Source organism: Pelodiscus sinensis, chromosome 6, assembly GCF_049634645.1.
Source record: "Pelodiscus sinensis isolate JC-2024 chromosome 6, ASM4963464v1, whole genome shotgun sequence".
NCBI lineage: Eukaryota > Metazoa > Chordata > Testudines > Trionychidae > Pelodiscus > Pelodiscus sinensis.
The window spans coordinates 19,575,654-19,593,403 of record NC_134716.1 but is presented as its reverse complement, the minus strand read 5'-3'; the positions used below and the strand labels follow the sequence as shown (position 1 = coordinate 19,593,403).

Sequence of the window (17,750 nt, the reverse complement as noted above, 5' to 3'; positions counted from 1 at the left end):
GCTGCCAAAACAACATCCTGAGAGAGCTGCTGCTGCTCACCATTCTCGAACACGGTCGGCACTACCAGGCTCAGATATGTATTGACATTTCCCTCTTTCTCCTAAGAGTAAAGTATTTTCTTTGAGTGCTTGCTTATATCAGTTCATTAGGTGTGAATGTGCACAGCTGTCAGACATTTTCCCTAGCAGCTACCCATTGGGTTGGCTGTGGAGCCCCCTGGAGCGTCTCTGATACGGCGCTTTATATATGACCCTGCCAACCCAACCCCCACTTCAGTTCCTTCTTACCACAAGTGACCATTGCTGGAACAGTGGGTTCTCTTGCTTAGCAAGTGCTCCGTTTGTCCATAGTGGGTTTTTTTCTGTCGTTGTACTTACTGTTAACTATCCTTAGTTACAGTTTGTGTGAGCGTCTTACTCCTGCCTGCCGGCTTCACCTCTGGCATGCCTAAGTCTGAGGGATTCAAGCACTGCAGTCCCTGCTCTGTGTAGGGGTGACCCCCACAATTCCTGTCTTTGGTGTTAAGGGAGGCTCACCAGTTTGAGAAGTTCAGGATCTGAGAGAGTTCTAAGCCTCAGACCATTAAGCAGTGGGACTTTCGCTTAAGGTAACTCCTTATGGAGTCTGCTCTCCATCCCCAACAGAGGCAGGACTCAGCATCAGGTGCCTCAGCGTGGAGCACTCCTCTAGTGTTTTTTGATGCGGTGCTGAGAGCACTCAGCACGGCAACCTTTGCACCGTCGCTCTTTGGCACCCAAGCAACCAGCTTCTCAGGACTGCTCTCATTCCCCTGCAGCAAGCACAGCAAACATGTGAAGGGAGTACCATTGACACGGTTGCTGTTGTGCTCATGCCCCATGGCAGAGACAATGCGGGCAAAGAGTCCTTGAACGTGAGACCCTTGGGCTATGCACCGTCAGCCGCATGGCCTCCAGACCCTCCAGCAAACACCATCCTCCTCTACTTCCTGACTGTACATAAGTCTCCTCCTGTTCAAGACACACTGCTGCCTCCTTATTGCCAGGAGCCGTCCAGAGAGGGACCATCAGCACCGTGATCTGCATCACAGCATCACTCAGAATTTGGTGCCCCTCCCATGTACACTGGCAGTCAGACTCGCAATACTGGTCCCAAAGTCTTAATTCTCAGAACCATTCGCACTAAAAGGTGTTCTCGAATGGCAGGCAGATCCTGGTCCCATTCAAGGTCTGGATCCCAGTTGCTCGGACAAGTGGGTCTGCTCCAGGCTTCCGTTGTATCCTGGAATATCTTACGTGCTTGAAGTAGCATGATCTTGTGGCATCATCACTCAGGGTCTACTTTGCAGCCATTTTGGCCACCACTTGGGTGAGTCCAGTTGTTCTGTGTTTGCCACCCCCTTTATCAGGCACTCCCTGAAAGGCCTGGTGAGGCTGCACCCCTGCTTAGATTCCTGACATGGGACCTTCACCAGGTCCTCTTCTGGCTCATGGGGCCTCTCTTTAAGTCTTTAGTGCTCCGTTCGCTTCTATACCTTTTGTGAAAAGTGACATTTATTGTGGCTGCCATCACAGCTAGATGTGTATCAGGGCTGTGCATTCATTACTTCCAAAAACTTAGAAATGTTAGTTTTCAGCAATGTGATTCAAGATTGCTATGGGAAATGAGCCATCTTACATAGAATCATAGAACACTAGAACTGGAAGGAACCTCGAGAGGTTATTGAGTCCAGTCCCCTGCCCTCATGGCAGGACCCCGTACCATCTAGACTATCCCTGATAGATGTCTATCCAACCTGCTCTTAAATATCTCCAGAGATGGAGATTCCACAGCCTCCCTGAGCAACTTATTCCAGTGTTTAACCACCCTGACAGGAAGTTTTTCCTAATGTTCAACCTAAATCTCCCTTGCTGCAGTTTAAGCCCTTTGCTTCTTGTCCTAAACTTGAGCCATCTTACAAAATCTTACATAAAGATAAGGTTCAACTTAAACTGTGTCTGGCCTTCCTACCCAAGGTGGTGTCCAATTTCCATACAAGTCAGCACATCTTTTTGTCTGTTTTACTTAAAGCCTCCCGACAGCCCATACAACTAGAGACTGCACTCCCTGGGTGTCAGAAGAGCACTTGCCTTCTTCATTCACCACACATACTCTTTCAGAAAGTCAACACACCTGTTTGTTGCAGTAGTGGAGCAAATGAAGGGGCTGTGGGTCTCAGCGCATATCCTCTTGAATCATTGTTTGTATCAGCATATGCTACAATCTAGCCTAAGTCCCTCCACCTAGCATTATGGCACACTCAGTAAGGGCCCAGGCCTCCTCAACTGCGTTTCTGGCCTTGGAAGTTCACCGAGCAGCAACATTGTCTTCTGTTTACGGGTTTACATCGCACTGACATCATTCATCAAGCCAGGGGTGATGTGGGCTTCAGCATGACAGCTTGACTCCAAGCCCACCTCCTAGGTAAGGCTTTGGAGACACCTACTGGAATTGATATGAGCAAGCACTCAAAAAAGAAAGACAATTATTCATCTTCTCTTAATTGTTCTCAGATCTATTCCACACCCACCTTCCTCTTTGCCTAACTACAGGGGGTGTCAAATTGGCAGGGTCTCATAGAGAGCACCATACTGATCCCATTCCAGGGAGCTCCACAACCTACTCAACAGGTAGCTACTAGGGGAAACTTCCAACAGCCAAGCATGTAGTGTGTGTGAGCAGCTAACCAGAATAGATATAAACAACACATCTCAAAGAACAACAGTTATGAGAAGGGGTGTCTACACACTGCACCTTAGGTCAAAATAAGGAACGCAATTTGAGCGCGACCAATTGCGTATCTTACTTCAGTGTTATTTCAAAATTTGGCACTGTCTACACAGCACTTATTTCAAAATCCCTCCAGTATCCGGAAATAGTGCTGCAGTGTAGATGTAGCCAAGGTGAATAACTATCCTTTTATTTTAGGTGTGAGTTTTCTAGACTTTTTCCCAGGTTCAGTTGCTCTGAAATGGTTAAGGATTGTCTTTCCTGTAAACATTTTAAGCAGTGCTACTTGATTTGAAATTCTTCTTCTGTAAGTAGATTTTTTTCCTGAACCTTTCTAAAGGGATCAGAAATTTATAAACAAGTGACCATCATTCTGGAATGGACCAAGTAATAAAAATAGCACATTATTTCAACAAGTCATTTCCTTGCTTTACTACCCATCCTTCCCACCAAAAAATGATTTGGATGGTTTCTCTTGTGGGGAGAAACGGGAGAGGAATGGAGTTGGTTACAATAGACACTTCTGTGTTAAACAATGGTATCTCTCCATCTGATGGACTTAGAGTGGCTGCTGTTCAGTGGTGGTTTGTTTTCCATTGAGCTGCTTCCTGATAGACTTACATTTTAATGTATTGTAACATTGCTTTTTAATCATCTGTAGAGCCGTTATTTTAATAAGTTCAGTTTTTGTGAGCAAAGAAAAAGAAAAGTTCAGAAATCAAAATTGATGAAAGAGTGTTAGCTGTTGTGCATTAATTACTTCCAAAAACTTAGAAATGTTAGCTTTGCAACAGTGTGATTCAAGATTGCGATGGGATATGATCCTTAGAAGTATCTCTGGGAGCCAAAAGTCTTTGACATTGTAAAATAACAATTGCTGCTTTTCTTTCAGGATCCTTTAGGGAAAAGGCCCAATCCTCTCCCTCTATCTGTACCCTACTTGAGCCCTCTGGTGCTACGGAAAGAGCTTGAATCCTTGTTAGAGAACGAGGGGGAACAAGTGATTCACACATCCACATTCATCAACCAACATCCCATCATTTTCTGGAATCTAGTCTGGTATTTCCGGCGCTTGGATCTACCTAACAACTTGCCAGGACTCATTCTGACATCCGAACACTGTAATGATGGTGTGCAGGTAGGTGCCAAATGAGTAACTGGTCATGCACAAACACTGCAGCATATTTAATTATTTGTGTTTTATAGAACATGTCAGGAAACCCTGACTTGACAGTAGCTTTAAAAAAAACCTAGATTTTAATACCAAATTGTACACTTCTACTTCTGTTATTGGTAATAGATTCCTTACACACAAGCTATCTTGAATAATGATAATGAAAAGAGCACTTGCCCTGGAATCCTTTTGTATATTTTCAAAAACTATTAAGTGCAAGTCTTCTCAGTGGCAGCTTCTGATAGGTAGGGGGTGGAAAGAAACTTTGGGGGATTCTGACAACACATGACCAGCAGCTTTAAGTTATAGCATATCACAGCAAGGCAGATTCTCTACCAAAGTGTGAATTCCCTTCAAGATATTAAATTGGCATCCAGGCTTCTTTCCTCACGTGTTTTTGTTAGAGTACATTGATTGAATCCTGTCAGTATAAAAATGGAATTAAAGACTAGAGAACCAGGTGCATTATTTTCTGCTATTTCATCCTTTCTTTTAAGGGCAAGTTGTTTTTTTCCCCAAAGATGGCTACTACTGTACATGTGCCAAATGTGTATACTAGAAGTCATTAGGTATTTGTGCATTGCACATATGACCAGTCACTTATTTCACATCTGGTAATTTTATGCAGTTAATTTGATACTCTTTCATTGGCTTTTTAAAAGCCTGAAACATACTGTAGTTTGTCAATATATGTGGCTGTGACTCCATGACTAGGGAGGATACTTTACAAGCTTTAAATTGGAAAATACACTGTTTCATCAAGGAAAAGCCTACGTTGACTGAGGCTATGTCTACACTGCAGTTGTTTTTCAGAAAAAGATACGCAAATTGCAATTTGCGTATCTTTTTCCACTCCTTTTTCGGAAGACACTTTTCTGACATTTGGCCCATCTACACAGAGCCAAATGTGGGAAAAATCTCCTCTTTCAGACCATCCCTTATTCCGCATTCAATGAGGAATACAGGGATGCCGAAAAAATGCGTCCACTTTTTCAGAAACTGTTCCAAAAAAGTGGAAGTGTTCTTTGAATGCAGCAGAGCTTTTCCGGGATACAAGTTCCGCAGTGTAGACACAGCCTGAGAATGAACTTTCTTGTCCATTTCTCATTTCCAATTCATGAAGCAAGTCCATAGCCATTCAGAAGGCACTTCTAATTTTATATAAGTTATGAAAAACTAAGCTGTAATTATGAGTGTCATTTGTGATGATTGATCCGCTAGGTGTGTGGTGTTACTAGGGATAATTCAAGTATCTGGGAGTAACTGTTTGTAGAGTAGACTGAGAAAAACAATCTCACCTGTTATATAAAGTCCAAATACTCTCCTTTCTTGGAGCTTGGAAACAAGCAGAAAGGTAACGTAAAACCTTTTGCAGCAGGATGACCATCTGTTAGTACTTCAGGCATGTATCACCATAAGGGCAGATAGTACATTTGTGGCTGTGCAGAGCATACACCTAGGAGCCTGAATCATATACCAGCACCCTGAGTGTTCATGTCATGCAATATAAATAATACATTTATGTCAATAAAGCCTGTGTAGGTGTTCTTATTCCAATATGATTTTCCTTTTTTTGGCTTAGCATTTATCACTCAGGAGAGAGGATTTAAGCTAAATCAAAAAAGCCACTCAGTGCTACAGTGCAAACAATGCAGTATTCAGCTACAAAATGAAATCTGCAGTTTAGCCTCTCCAGTTTTGTGTGTCAAAATAGCACAAATCTTTTCAGCAACTGGGATAAGAAATAACATTTTGGGGGCCTATCATCAAGTTTTTAAGCACATGATCCTGCACTGACCATTTTAAACTTTCCTTTCCCTCATTCTAGCTTCCTTTATCATCTCTGTCTCAGGACAGTAAATTAGTGTACATCCAGCTACTTTGGGACAACATCAACCTTCACCAAGAGCCTGGAGAGCCTCTGTACATATCCTGGAGAAATCTCAGTAAGTGAAATAAGCGTGAAAGTGTGCGTGTGATGGGATGACACTAAACATTTCTTTCTACTTCTAGGGGCTTCTTTATAGGTCATATGTTCTCCATGGCAAGAATTGTCTTCCCCCAGATTTGCAAAGCACCACATTTTGGAGAACAATACAATCTAAACAACATGAAACCTGATCTGAAACCATTTGTTGTCTTTTCCCTTTGTATACATATGTGTAGTATTCTGTTCTCTGCATGCATATATGTAAGGTATAAAACGGGAAGGATTTGGTCAGATGGCGGCAGGTACACAAACTTCAGTAAGGGCATAGTCTGAACTTTTTTGTTGTGTTATTGACCTGCCTACCTTATCAGTATAGCCATGAAAGGGAAGAATTTTTCTAAAATAAAATGTTTCGCTGTTTAAAAAATAGTTGTCACCTTTCTGCATCCTAATTTACTGTGTGTAGTGGTAGTGTTTATACTGGTAGCTTCAATTCCCATGGTTTTCCTCTACAGCAGGAGAGTTTTGAAACATGCATAGTGTACAGTATACTCTTATATTACAACATTTTCTTCGTTCATTGAGCTGTTCTGTTTGTTGATGAGCTCAGAACTGTAAAAACTGAAGAAGATTTCCCTTCCAAAAGCAGCTTTTAATCTAAGCAGACTGAAAGAAAAAAAAAATTGGGAAAATCAGAGGATGATGTTAGTGTCATTTGCTTTGTCAAAGCCTTGCTAAAGTCAAGGTATATCACATCCACTGACTTTCCCACGTCCACAAAGCCAGTTACTTCATCATAGAAGCTAATCAGATTGGTCAGGCACGACTTGCCCTTTGTGAATCCATGCTGACTATTCCTAATCACTTTCCTCTCTTCCAAGTGCCTCAAAATGGATTCCTTAAGGATCCCTTCCATGATTTTTTCAGGAACTGAGGTAAGACTATCCGGCCTATAGTTCCCTGGATCGTCCTTCTTCCCTATTTTGAAGATGGGCACTACATTTGCCTTTTTCCAATCATCCAGGATTTCTCCCTATCTCCACGACTTTTCAAAGATAATGGCCAAAGGCTCCTCAATGACATTTGCCAACTCCCTCAGTACCCTCAGATGCATTTAGTCTGGACCCATGGATTTGTGTATGTTTAGCTTTTCTAAATAGTTCCTAACCTGTTCTTTACCCACCACGGGCTGGCCATCTTCATCCCATCTTGCGTCACTTAGCGCAGAAGTCAAGGAGCCAATATTGTCCGTGAATACAGAGGCAAAGAAAGCATTGAGTACTTCAGCTTTCCCCACATCATCTGTCACTAGGTTACCTCCTTCATCCAGTAGGAGCCGCACACCCTCTCTGATCACCTTCTTGTTAACATGCCTGTAGAAACTTTTCTTGTTATCCTTCACATCCTTAGCCAGTCGCAATTCCATTTGTGTTTTCGCCTTCCTGATAACCCCCCGGCATTCTCGAGCTATACATTTAAACCCCTCCCTGGTCATTTGTCCAAGTTTCCACTTTTTGTAAGCTTCCTTTTTGTGCTTAAGTTCACCAAGGATTTCTCCTGTAAGCCAATCTGGTCTCCTACTATGTTTGCCTCTCTTGCTATGCGTCGGGATGGTTTCTTTCTGTGCCTTCAATAAGGCTTCTTTAAAATACTGCCAGCTGTCCTGGACTCCTTTCCCCTTCATGTTAGCATCCCAGGGTATTCTGCCTCTCAGATTTCTGAGGGAGTCAAAATCTGCTTTTTTGAAGTCCAAGGTGTGTATTTTACTACTCTTTTCTTCCCTTGGTCAGGATCCTGAAATCTACCATCTCATGATCACTGCTTCCCAGGTTGTCACCCATCTCCACTTCCCCTATTAGTTCCTCCCTGTTTGTGAGCAGAAGGTCAAGCTGCGCACGGCCCCTGGTCGGATCCTTCAGCACTTGTGTCAAGAAGTTATCCTCAACATTCTCCAAAAACTTCCTGGATTGCCAGTGTACTGCTGTATTGGTTTCCCAACAGATGTCAGGGTGGTTAAAGTCCCCCATGAGAACCAGGGCCTGCGATCTGGAAGCTTCTCTCAGTTGTCCGAAGAAAGCCTCGTCTACCTCATCCACCTGATTTGGTGGCCTGTAGCAGACACCAACCACAACATCACTGCTGCTGTTTGCTCCTTTAAACTTAATCCATAGACTCTCAACAGGTTTTTTTCTCCCTCTTTATACTGGAGTTCAGAGCAATTGTAGTGCTCTATTCCATATAGTGCAACTCCTCCTGTCATTTTGGAACAACTAGTTAATGCACCAAAACATTGCAGAAAATGTTTAAATGATTCCTGGTTAGATAAGTTGTTGATTGTCATTGTTGTAACATTCTGTTCAGCTTTATTGCCCAAATTTAGCAATGGCAGCTTCACTTTTCTCCCTTTACAAATTGTTCTTAGAGACAGCCTGATGACATAAATACTACTAACTTTATTTTCTTTAGAATGAACTTAACTTTCTGTTGAATTTGCAGCACTCCAACTAATGCAGCATGGCCTCCATGTGTAACATAATCCATGTGTTTTAATTCAATATAAACTAACAAAATACTATAGCACTAAAAGGAATCATTTTTATATCAGTCACTATAAAAAATGGTTACAAAAATATACATTTCACGAATGGGGGCAGATAAGTCTTTTGTGCTCCTTTGTCAGGACATATTCAGAATGTGTATGTTTCACAAAGTCTATCACACTAAAGGGTGGCAGAATTTGTAAATAAGCAGCCATTGCATTCTGGGGGAAACTTGCCTAGCCTTCAGAACTGTGCGCAAAGACTACATGTATCATGTATACACTGCACAATGAGACAATTATATCTAGTTTGGTATTGGTCTGAAATGCTGTGTTCTCCTACCAGATTCAGCAGAGAAGAAATCATCCATAGCTTCAGAAGATCAGCAGGCAACAAGCACCTTAGTGGAGAACATCAAACTGAGCATTCAACACAATAATGTTGTTAAACCCATCAACCTCCTTGTACAGAAAATTAAACCAGACATCAAAAGACAAAGGTAAAAAGGGACTGTGGTGTTGCTGATCTTCCCCCACCCTCATACCCAAAACTATACCAGAATCACATACCACTTGAGTGTTATAAAGGCCTCTGATACATTGTAATAGAACATTCAGCCCCTCTTAAGTCAATACACATGCAAAAGCCAGATGTTTAGGATCAGATTTTCATACAGGTACCTTGGAATCTATACAGATTCTGGTATGTGTATGTCTGTGCATGCAGTTCGTGCAGTCATGTGTAAATCAGATAGCTAAACTCCCAGCTGTGTACTCACATGCTGATTTTTTTTTTACATAAGTGAAGCAAAAAAAGTACAAAATATGTGGAGACCTTGGGTCTTGCTACATAAATCTAGCAAATCTACATTTGTCATTGAACCTTTCCATTACAAAGGATCCAAAATCACCATATGAACTATCTTTACAACCAGTGAAGTTTAGCTGCCTTTGCATTGCTGACTAGGTAGAAGGAGTCAACACCGCATTTTGCACAATAGTTTCGATTAAGGGAAAAAACTGGCATCTGTAGGCTGAGGAATATTTAGTACACTTATTCCTAGGGTTTACTATCTTTCAGGCTGTCAAGAAGAGGACACCACCGGAGAGGGAAGTAACAATTGAGGGGTGCTAGCGAGGGATTTTGGCGGGTGTGTATGTGTACTGAGAAAAAGGATTTGGGGACACTGGAGGGGGCGTCAACTCCATGGGTGCTTTAGGGCTGGAGTTACCACCACCAGCCAGCTCCCCTTCAATGTCTCCCTCTGAGTCCACCGATCAACTTCTCCTTCCCAATGCTTCACCGCTGCTGTGATCAGCTGTACTGCAGTGTACAGAAGTTGCTGGGAGGGAAGGTGAGGAGGGAACAGGGTGTGCTTGGGGGAGAGGATGGGAAGATGCAGGGTATAGTGGGGCCCTACTGACAGGGATGTAGTGGGGGTGGGGCCTGGGACGGAGGAAAGGCGGGGCTGGAGGCTTGCAGGAAGGAATGCAGTGGAGATAGAGCCTGGTGCTGATTTGGGGGTATGACATCCCCAGGCAAAGGAAAAAACCAGTGCCATAGGATCTGTGTCATAGAATCCTAGGGTTGGAAGAGACCTCAGGAGGTCATCGAATCCAACCCCCTGCTCAAAACAGGACGAACCCCAAAAAATCAACCCAGCCAGAGCTTTGTCAAGCTGGGACTTTAAAAACCTCTAGGGATGGAGATTTCACCACCTCCCTAGGGAATCCATTCCCGTGCTTCACAGCCCTTCTAGTGAAATAGTTTTTCTTAGTATCCAGCTAAGATCCTGCTCTGTTTACCCTCTCAGTCCAGCCTTTTCCCCTTGTCCACTTCTTCCTTTTTCCCCCCCTCCAGGCCTGCTTATCGGGGGAGGGGGAGGAGGAAGGGAGAGGCAACGGCTCAAAGGCCTGTCCGTTCAGAAAGGCTGGGGGGTCCCAGCTGCTGGTACTGCTGCAGTGTCCGGAGCCCTGTGCAACATGCTCTGAGTAGTGCTAATACCTGGGTTGGGAGGTACTTTCTAGAAGACACAGAGAGCTGGCTTGGAGGGAGAGGGCATGGCATGCTCAGGGTGGCGTGAAGGGCAGGCTGGGGTGGGGGGCACTGGGCAGTGCTGTGGGCTGGCTGCCCTCAGGCCTGCCACTTCTCGGAGTAATGAGCCACTCCCCTGGCGCGCACACACTTTGCTAAAGGGCCCATCAAGTCTGTTGGCCCCCTCACTCCAGCCACTTCACCCTGCTTCTTGAGCCACTTTGTAGCCCGCTAGTGGACAGGGGCCTGACAGGAACCAGGAACTTAACAAGCAGGAAGTAGAAACCAGAAACTTGAAATTGTTTAAAGAACAGACTATGTGCATGTCACTCATTTCCTTCCCACTCCCACCTGCACATCACCACACCCGGGCAGGCACCCAGGGAGCCCTGACACAACAGTTGGAATCAAATACCTATCGCCAGTTGAGTTTTCTGATTGGCAGGATGGAGGCAGGGGCTGGGAGCCAAACAAAAAGCTGCTAAAGCCAAAAAACTAGCCAATGTGCCAGCCTGAACAAGCCAAATTCCTCCATGTGTTGTGCAGTAAACTAGCCAGTCTGGCAGTTTCCTTCCTTCTAGAAAGGCTACTCAGTACCAAATGGTGCATGTCTATGTGCATGCTTACTTGGCGTGCATTGAGAATTTCAGTGACCTTTCTCTAATGAGACCTGGGATAGGTCCAATTAGCTACCATTCCTTTGAGGATGACTGCCAGAGTTTTTGATCGGCTCTTCTTTCTCCTCATCCCCCTCCACTTGTACATGTTTGATGTGATCCATTCACAAAGGGAGGGGGCAACCAAACATCATGGAGCCTATAATTCTTTGACTAGTTTTTTTGCAGTCTCTGACTCCAGTGCCATCTTATTTGTAGTCTGTTCCTTGTCAGTGTTTCTGAGCAATAGAGGAACACAGAGGGGCTTACAGAGGGGCAAAAGGTAAAAGCAATTTTTTCAGTGTAATCAACACATGAAGTGTAGGCTGTTCCCTTTCTTCATTATGCCACAATTTAGATAGATTTAGAAAGAATGCAATGACTATGAAACCCAGAGGTCTTCAATTTTGCAAGCCTATGCTATTTAAGTGAGTAGTGACTAAGTGAAGTACAAAAATAGTGTGTATTGTCAGTGTTAAAAGAAAGTCACTGTATCCATTAATGCAATCTGTGATAATGATTAATACTATTTGCTTTTAGTTCCATATACCTGTGTGCTCAATATGTGGATAATTCTGTTCCAGTAAAAATTTGACTTCCTGAAACTAAACCCAGATATTATTGTCAATCTGAAATACCAAAAAAATTAAAAATTAGAGATTTTACAAATGCATTTTGAGATTTTCATTTGCCTCATAGTTGGTGAATCTTTTGAGATTGCATGTTTAACTTTTTCTCCACAAGCAAGGTGGCTAACATTTATTTTTTTTAATGAAAGTTCAGATTTTCACATAAGCCCTGAGCTCAAAGCAGCACACCAAAAATGGCAGGTCTCATAAAATTGAGTTGGTAACACTGAAAAAGCTACTTACATACAACTTGTTTATTGGAGATAAACATGGCTTCAGCAATTACATCTTGAGGGTCGTTTGATATTACAGTGACTTGCATTTTAAAATATTTTACAGGAGCTTTTATAGAGAAATCCTTTTCCTGTCTTTGGTGTCTCTTGGGAGAGAGAACATTGACATTGGTAAGTGGAAAATATTGTGAAATGTGCATATCTGCACAAATATATTCAAGAGAAGGCTTAGTGTGTGAGGACTGATGGGACAGGGAGCTTCAAAAAATTGGCTTATGTTTTTTGGGTTTCTAAGCCGCTGTTCAATTGGCAGACTTCTTTACTTCAGGAATAATTAATGAATATTAGTATAAGTTTTGCTTTTGTGATTCTCAATAACTGTTCATTTAAAATAGCTAGATCTTGCAGAGCTATGCATTTAAAAAAACACTTTATTTTAGTTGAAAATATTTATGATGTGCACTTGAAGAAATTTAAGCAGCAGTTTCAGCTATGCTCTGTTTATTCCAGAGGCCTTTGACACCGAGTACAGACTTGCATATAAAAGTCTAACAGCAGAAGTGCTTGAGAAGATGCAGAAAATAGATGTCCCACCGAGTAGCAGTGTGGAGTGGTGCAGGAAATGCTTTGGAGCACCTGTCATATAAAAATGAGGGAAGAGGGGATGGAACTTCATAAAAAGGAAACAGCTGGGACAAAACCTGAGAATATGTAAATTTCAATTCAAGTTTCAAAAAAACCCAAAATCCAGCAAGTTGTATCCAGATCACATCTCTCTTTGGGACACGTTCTGATTTTCTTTTTCTTTTGTCATCTCATAAAACAGTGAAAATTGCTATAAACTACCTTAAAACGTCATAATACGAAGGATATTCTGTTCTTGAATGGCTTATTGCCTTAACTTTATTTTTCTGTATATATCTTGTTTTTTCTTGCTTGTTTCCCATCTTCAGTATAAAGTGGTTGAGAAGGGAGATGGTGGCTCCCAAAGAGCATTTAATTGGTGACTTTTTTAAGGGCCATCAATACTGGGATATTTTAAGTGTATGTTTTGAATTGCCTTTCTAGCCCAGACGCATGGTAAAGAGGAATCTGTTTGTTGCATATGTATGCAGCATGTATATATACATATTTATGGCACCCTTTAATTGTGACGTGCAATGCAGCTATTTTAGACAGGTCACAATACCAAACAATAGCTTTTAGATATTACCTAGTGACTGACAATAACCCTTCTATTTTGGTTATATCATAAAACTTTAGATTTTCTTTGTTTAGTGTCCTGCTCCATGAAATTAGATACACTGTGGCTATATTGTTTTGTTCTCCCAAACAATGATGGGCTGCTACCCGGAGCAGCTTGGAGATGGGTGTCTGTTTTTGTTTTTTGTTTTTTTTTCCCAAGCTCAAGTGTTTCATTAATCTAAGGTGCAAAAAGGTGCACAAACAAATATTGACTGGAAATTAAAACATTTTTCCCAAAAATGTGCCCTTTGAGGTAAACTTGGAGCTTCAGGCACTATTACCCCTATACCTGGTATCTTTCTAACCTGTGGGATTATTTTGCACTGCACGTCCAGATTCAATATTTATGTACAACTCAAAGTTGTGTATGCAAAGAAAAATTGAAAAGCTCAAGAGTCTGGTCTTAAAAGTTAAAACCTTCTTTAGTTGATTGCTTGTATGTGGATGAAAAACGTATGGGCATGTCATGTCTTCTGCAAGATGAAACTTAGACACTGGTCTGTGACTTAAATATTTCAATGACTAAATTACATGTCAATATTTGTGGATAGCCCTGCTGCTTCTGCTTAAAGCAAATGAGCTGAATTGGTACATGTCCATCCCTTACTGAAGAAGTCACTCCTAAAAGAAGCAATTGAGAAACAGGATTAGTGAATTATTAAAACTATAGGGGTTAGGCATAGTTTTACTTTCAGCTTGTTCATACTACTGCAATGCCTGCATCTTTACTCATTTGTCATACTTTAGTCATTTTACCTTTTTATAGGGGCTCTAGGATCTCACTTAAGTGTCAGTAACTGAACCCCTTCTCAGAAACATCAAAGTACTTTTAACATGTTGCTAATAAAACATTTTTATAAGTGTGTGTTCTTTCAGGTAAATGGATTTTGCCCTATTTGTATCAGAAAATATTTTGGCATTGTCGGTTAGATGCTCACATAAAAAAGCATAATAGCAATTGAGTATCTTAGACCATGGTAATGTATACATTTCCTTTAGAATTCTCTCAATGAAAATATTGGGCCTTTTCAGTTCTCAGAAGCAAAGAAGCATAAGTGCAGTACTAAAACTTTATTTCAATTCTTCTGTCATTTTTAGCCTTTTGAGTTCATTTGGGTTTTTTTGCAGATATCAGACAAATATAACAATGAATATAGAGCTGTTGTCTTGTACTTACCTGTGGAATCAGTGTTTGATTTTCTTCTACTTGCTCCCCTCACCAAGGTTATTCATATTTTAAATTTAACAATCCTTGTAAAGCATGCTCTTGAATACTTACATGATAGTAGTTGCTAATCTAAATAAGTTTTATTCAGATACAAAGTTTGTACCTAATGTTTACTTTAGTACTGGCTTTAAAAGTACAGCAGCACTAAAATGGAATTATCACCTTTCACTGATAATCCTAAGTAATAAGCAGTTAAACCATATGAGTCCTTGGAGCAATTTAAATGGCAGTACTCATTGAGCATCCTAAATATTTAGCTACCCTTATTTCCTGTGTTTTTCCTACTGGGTAGTAATGAAATAACTGGATTTCTTTTTCATCCTGAGTAATTATTGTAGATGACATTTTTAATCAATTTGCTTTAACAGCCCTCTCATATGCATCACTACGTATCTTCAGCAGTCTGACACTGGGCTTGTGTAGACATCCAGAATAGCTTGTGTGTCGTCATATCTTGTGTATGTTCATTTCCTAAACTTGGTTTCCTTTACACATTTTGTAAAGGCAAATGAGGCTTATGATCCTGGCTTATTGTAGAGGATTTAATGTCCCTCATTTTACTATATAACACTGATTCCTCTGCATGTTATAATGTAGCCTTTATTCTGTTGTACACACTTGATAGCTGAAAGTGCTGTGTGAAACTAAATGAAGTCAGTCAAAAAATGTATTTACGATTACTTTCCCGCTTAGAATCCAGGACAAATTGAGGACTGTTGTTAGTTTGGTTTTTTGGTAACTGCTTGGTTTTTAAGTGAATTTTTAATAGCTGGCTAACTAGCTGACTCTAGAATAGATTCTATTATGCAGGAGAAAATGTGAAAGTCCCCAAGGTGATTATATTATCACAGTATTTCATCTAATATGCAGCTAGATTTGCTTACAAGAACTTGGAGTTAAAGCAAATACTGAGGGCTCTGTCAAAGTTGCTGCCTCCTTCTGACATCATATCCTGTTCCTCCTCCTCCCCCCTTTTTCTTCATATGATGTATTTAGCTGCAAACATTAGAAAATGAGGCAAGTTGACTTACAGCTGAATTTTCAGAGGAACATGCTTTATCTAATCTGAATATGCAGACCCTCATGACTGCCCTTGAAATTAACAGGTATAGTAGCTGATTAGATTCCAAAGCATGTTAATACCATATGATCAAAAATGTGATCCAAAGTACATGAGGACAATTCTTGAAAGCTTTTTCTCCTTCCTCTTTGAGGCACTAAAGTCACAAATGATTCCTACAAATTAATACCTAAGAAACTGAGGGGGAGAGAAATTAGGGGAGAATGAATAAAATCGGAAGCTTCTTGACTAAGAATAAACATTTTGAATTTATCTCCCTGAATGATCCAAATTAACATAAATTGTTTGAATTTAAGCTTCCCTCTGATATTATCCAAAGAATCTGAGTTCAGCTCCAGTTCTTTCCTTCTACATAAGCATGAAAGGAAATGCCTTGCTAACTTGGGATTCCTGGCTGCCTGAGGCAGAATAGTTCTAGCTTTTCTTTGAGAGCTGAATGTGCAATAAATAAATTCCAGAACATTAAAAGGATGAATTGTAAGTATTGTAAATCAAAATGCAATAGATTCCAAAAAATATGTGTACATAGAAAACTGAATTAAAATGCTGTGCAACATACCATGAAAATAGAACATTTGTGTGTGATGCTAATAGCCATATGCTGTCTTTACGTTTTGTGTAATACTGGTTAAGACATAACATCTTAATTGAAAAAAAATTTAAGTATCAAACAATGATATTCCACTTTCTTAAACAAATAACTAACAAGTTAGTCTTACGTGTAGCTGAATTTCACATACTGGCTAAACTCTTAATTCACAATTGCATTCGTGAATTACAAGGCTTTTTCCATCCTGTGAATGTTTTTTCTGTGCTGTCTCAATTTTAGGATATACTTGTACCTTAAGTCTACTATTTTTCATATAAATAACTGCAGCATGAGGTATGTTTGCAAAGTGTGTATTAATTAGACCATAGAAATCTATTTTTATAGCAACTTTGTTTAAAAACTTTTAAAAAAAGGAATCCAGCCTAAAGTAGAAGTGTTTTTAAACATTCATTTATCAAATTAGTCAATGCAAGTAACTACTTCATTAACTGTTGCATCTTTTTATTCAGTTAATACCTTTACAAATAAAAATCTTTCATTTAACCATTTGAAACCCTCAGGTGCCTTATGTACATCAGCTGTGTATGCACCTTTTCAGAAACTACCCTTTCCCATCCTCTTGTAAACTGCAAAGGCTGACACTGAACAGTTGAATTGGGGGCACTTGTTTTTACTGTACTGTATTTTGTGAGGCATATTAATAACAATGGATTGATTTCTTTCATGCATCGATCAATGGTGCAAATAAAAGGGATTGTTTCCTGATTTTTACAAGCACACTGAACTCCTTTTAAGGATCTTAAACTGTATGTTAATGAGAATAAAAGGAAGTAGCATGAATAAATTATCGATTTAATAAATGAGTTGAAGTTTTCTATTAATACAATAAAATTTGCACTAGTTTAGTCTGTGAACTGTTCAAAATACCTGTTTACTGTGCTTTGATCTAACAATTTTCTCTTTTTGTACATTTGACAATTTTTTGCGCTTTGTTTATTCTGAATTTTGTATAGCTAAGAAACTCTCAAAATAAAGTATGTACAACCCCTGCCTGGGACTCCCAACTTTTGTCAAAGTGCTTTAACACAGAAAAACTTAAAGTGGTAGGTTCTGTTTGTGCAAGGGAAGAGTATACTGACTAACACAAACTTTAGTTTGGCTACATCTACACTGGCATGATTTTCCAGAAATGCTTTTAACGTAAAAGTTTTCCGTTAAAAGCATTTTTGGAAAAGCGTGTCTAGATTGGCAGGACCCTTTTTTGCAAAAAAGCCCTGATCGCCTTTTTCGCAATGGGGGCTTTTTTGCGGAAAACAAATCTCTGCTGTCTACACTGGCCCTCTTGCGCAAAAGTTTTTCGGAAAAAGACTTTTGCCCAAACAGGAGCAGCATAGTATTTCCAGAAAAGCACTGACAATCTTACATGAGATCGTCAGTGCTTTTGCGGAAATTCAAGGGGCCAGTCTAGACACAACCTATGGGTAATTTAAAATTCCCACAATAGCTGTGATTCCATCACTTTGTGCAGTGTATTGTATTACTGTATAGGGTAATGCTAATGCTTTCATAGACTTGCTGTTTAGCAGAGGTTTGTGGTAGGAACCTGAATTTGGTGAATGTGAAATTTTGATCACAAGGTAGCCTTAATGAACACTTGTAAGGCTGTTGCTTTGATAGTCATGACTTTTTCATAGCAAGTGA

At 40.5% G+C, this 17,750-nt stretch overlaps 1 protein-coding gene across 6 annotated transcripts in view; it reads left to right on the top strand.

The window, feature by feature from the left end:
- DENND4C (DENN domain containing 4C) overlaps positions 1–17,099 on the top strand; it is a 134,962-nt gene extending 117,863 nt beyond the window's left edge. For all 6 annotated transcript variants that reach the window (XM_075931500.1, XM_075931498.1, XM_075931497.1 and 3 more), the window contains 5 exons: positions 3,642–3,887; positions 5,752–5,869; positions 8,739–8,892; positions 12,052–12,116; positions 12,456–17,099. In XM_075931500.1, the coding sequence (XP_075787615.1) occupies positions 3,642–3,887; positions 5,752–5,869; positions 8,739–8,892; positions 12,052–12,116; positions 12,456–12,592 (720 nt within the window). In that variant the 3' untranslated portion in view covers positions 12,593–17,099. The remainder of the gene's footprint in view (positions 1–3,641; positions 3,888–5,751; positions 5,870–8,738; positions 8,893–12,051; positions 12,117–12,455) is intronic.
- The last annotated feature ends 651 nt before the right edge of the window (positions 17,100–17,750 follow it).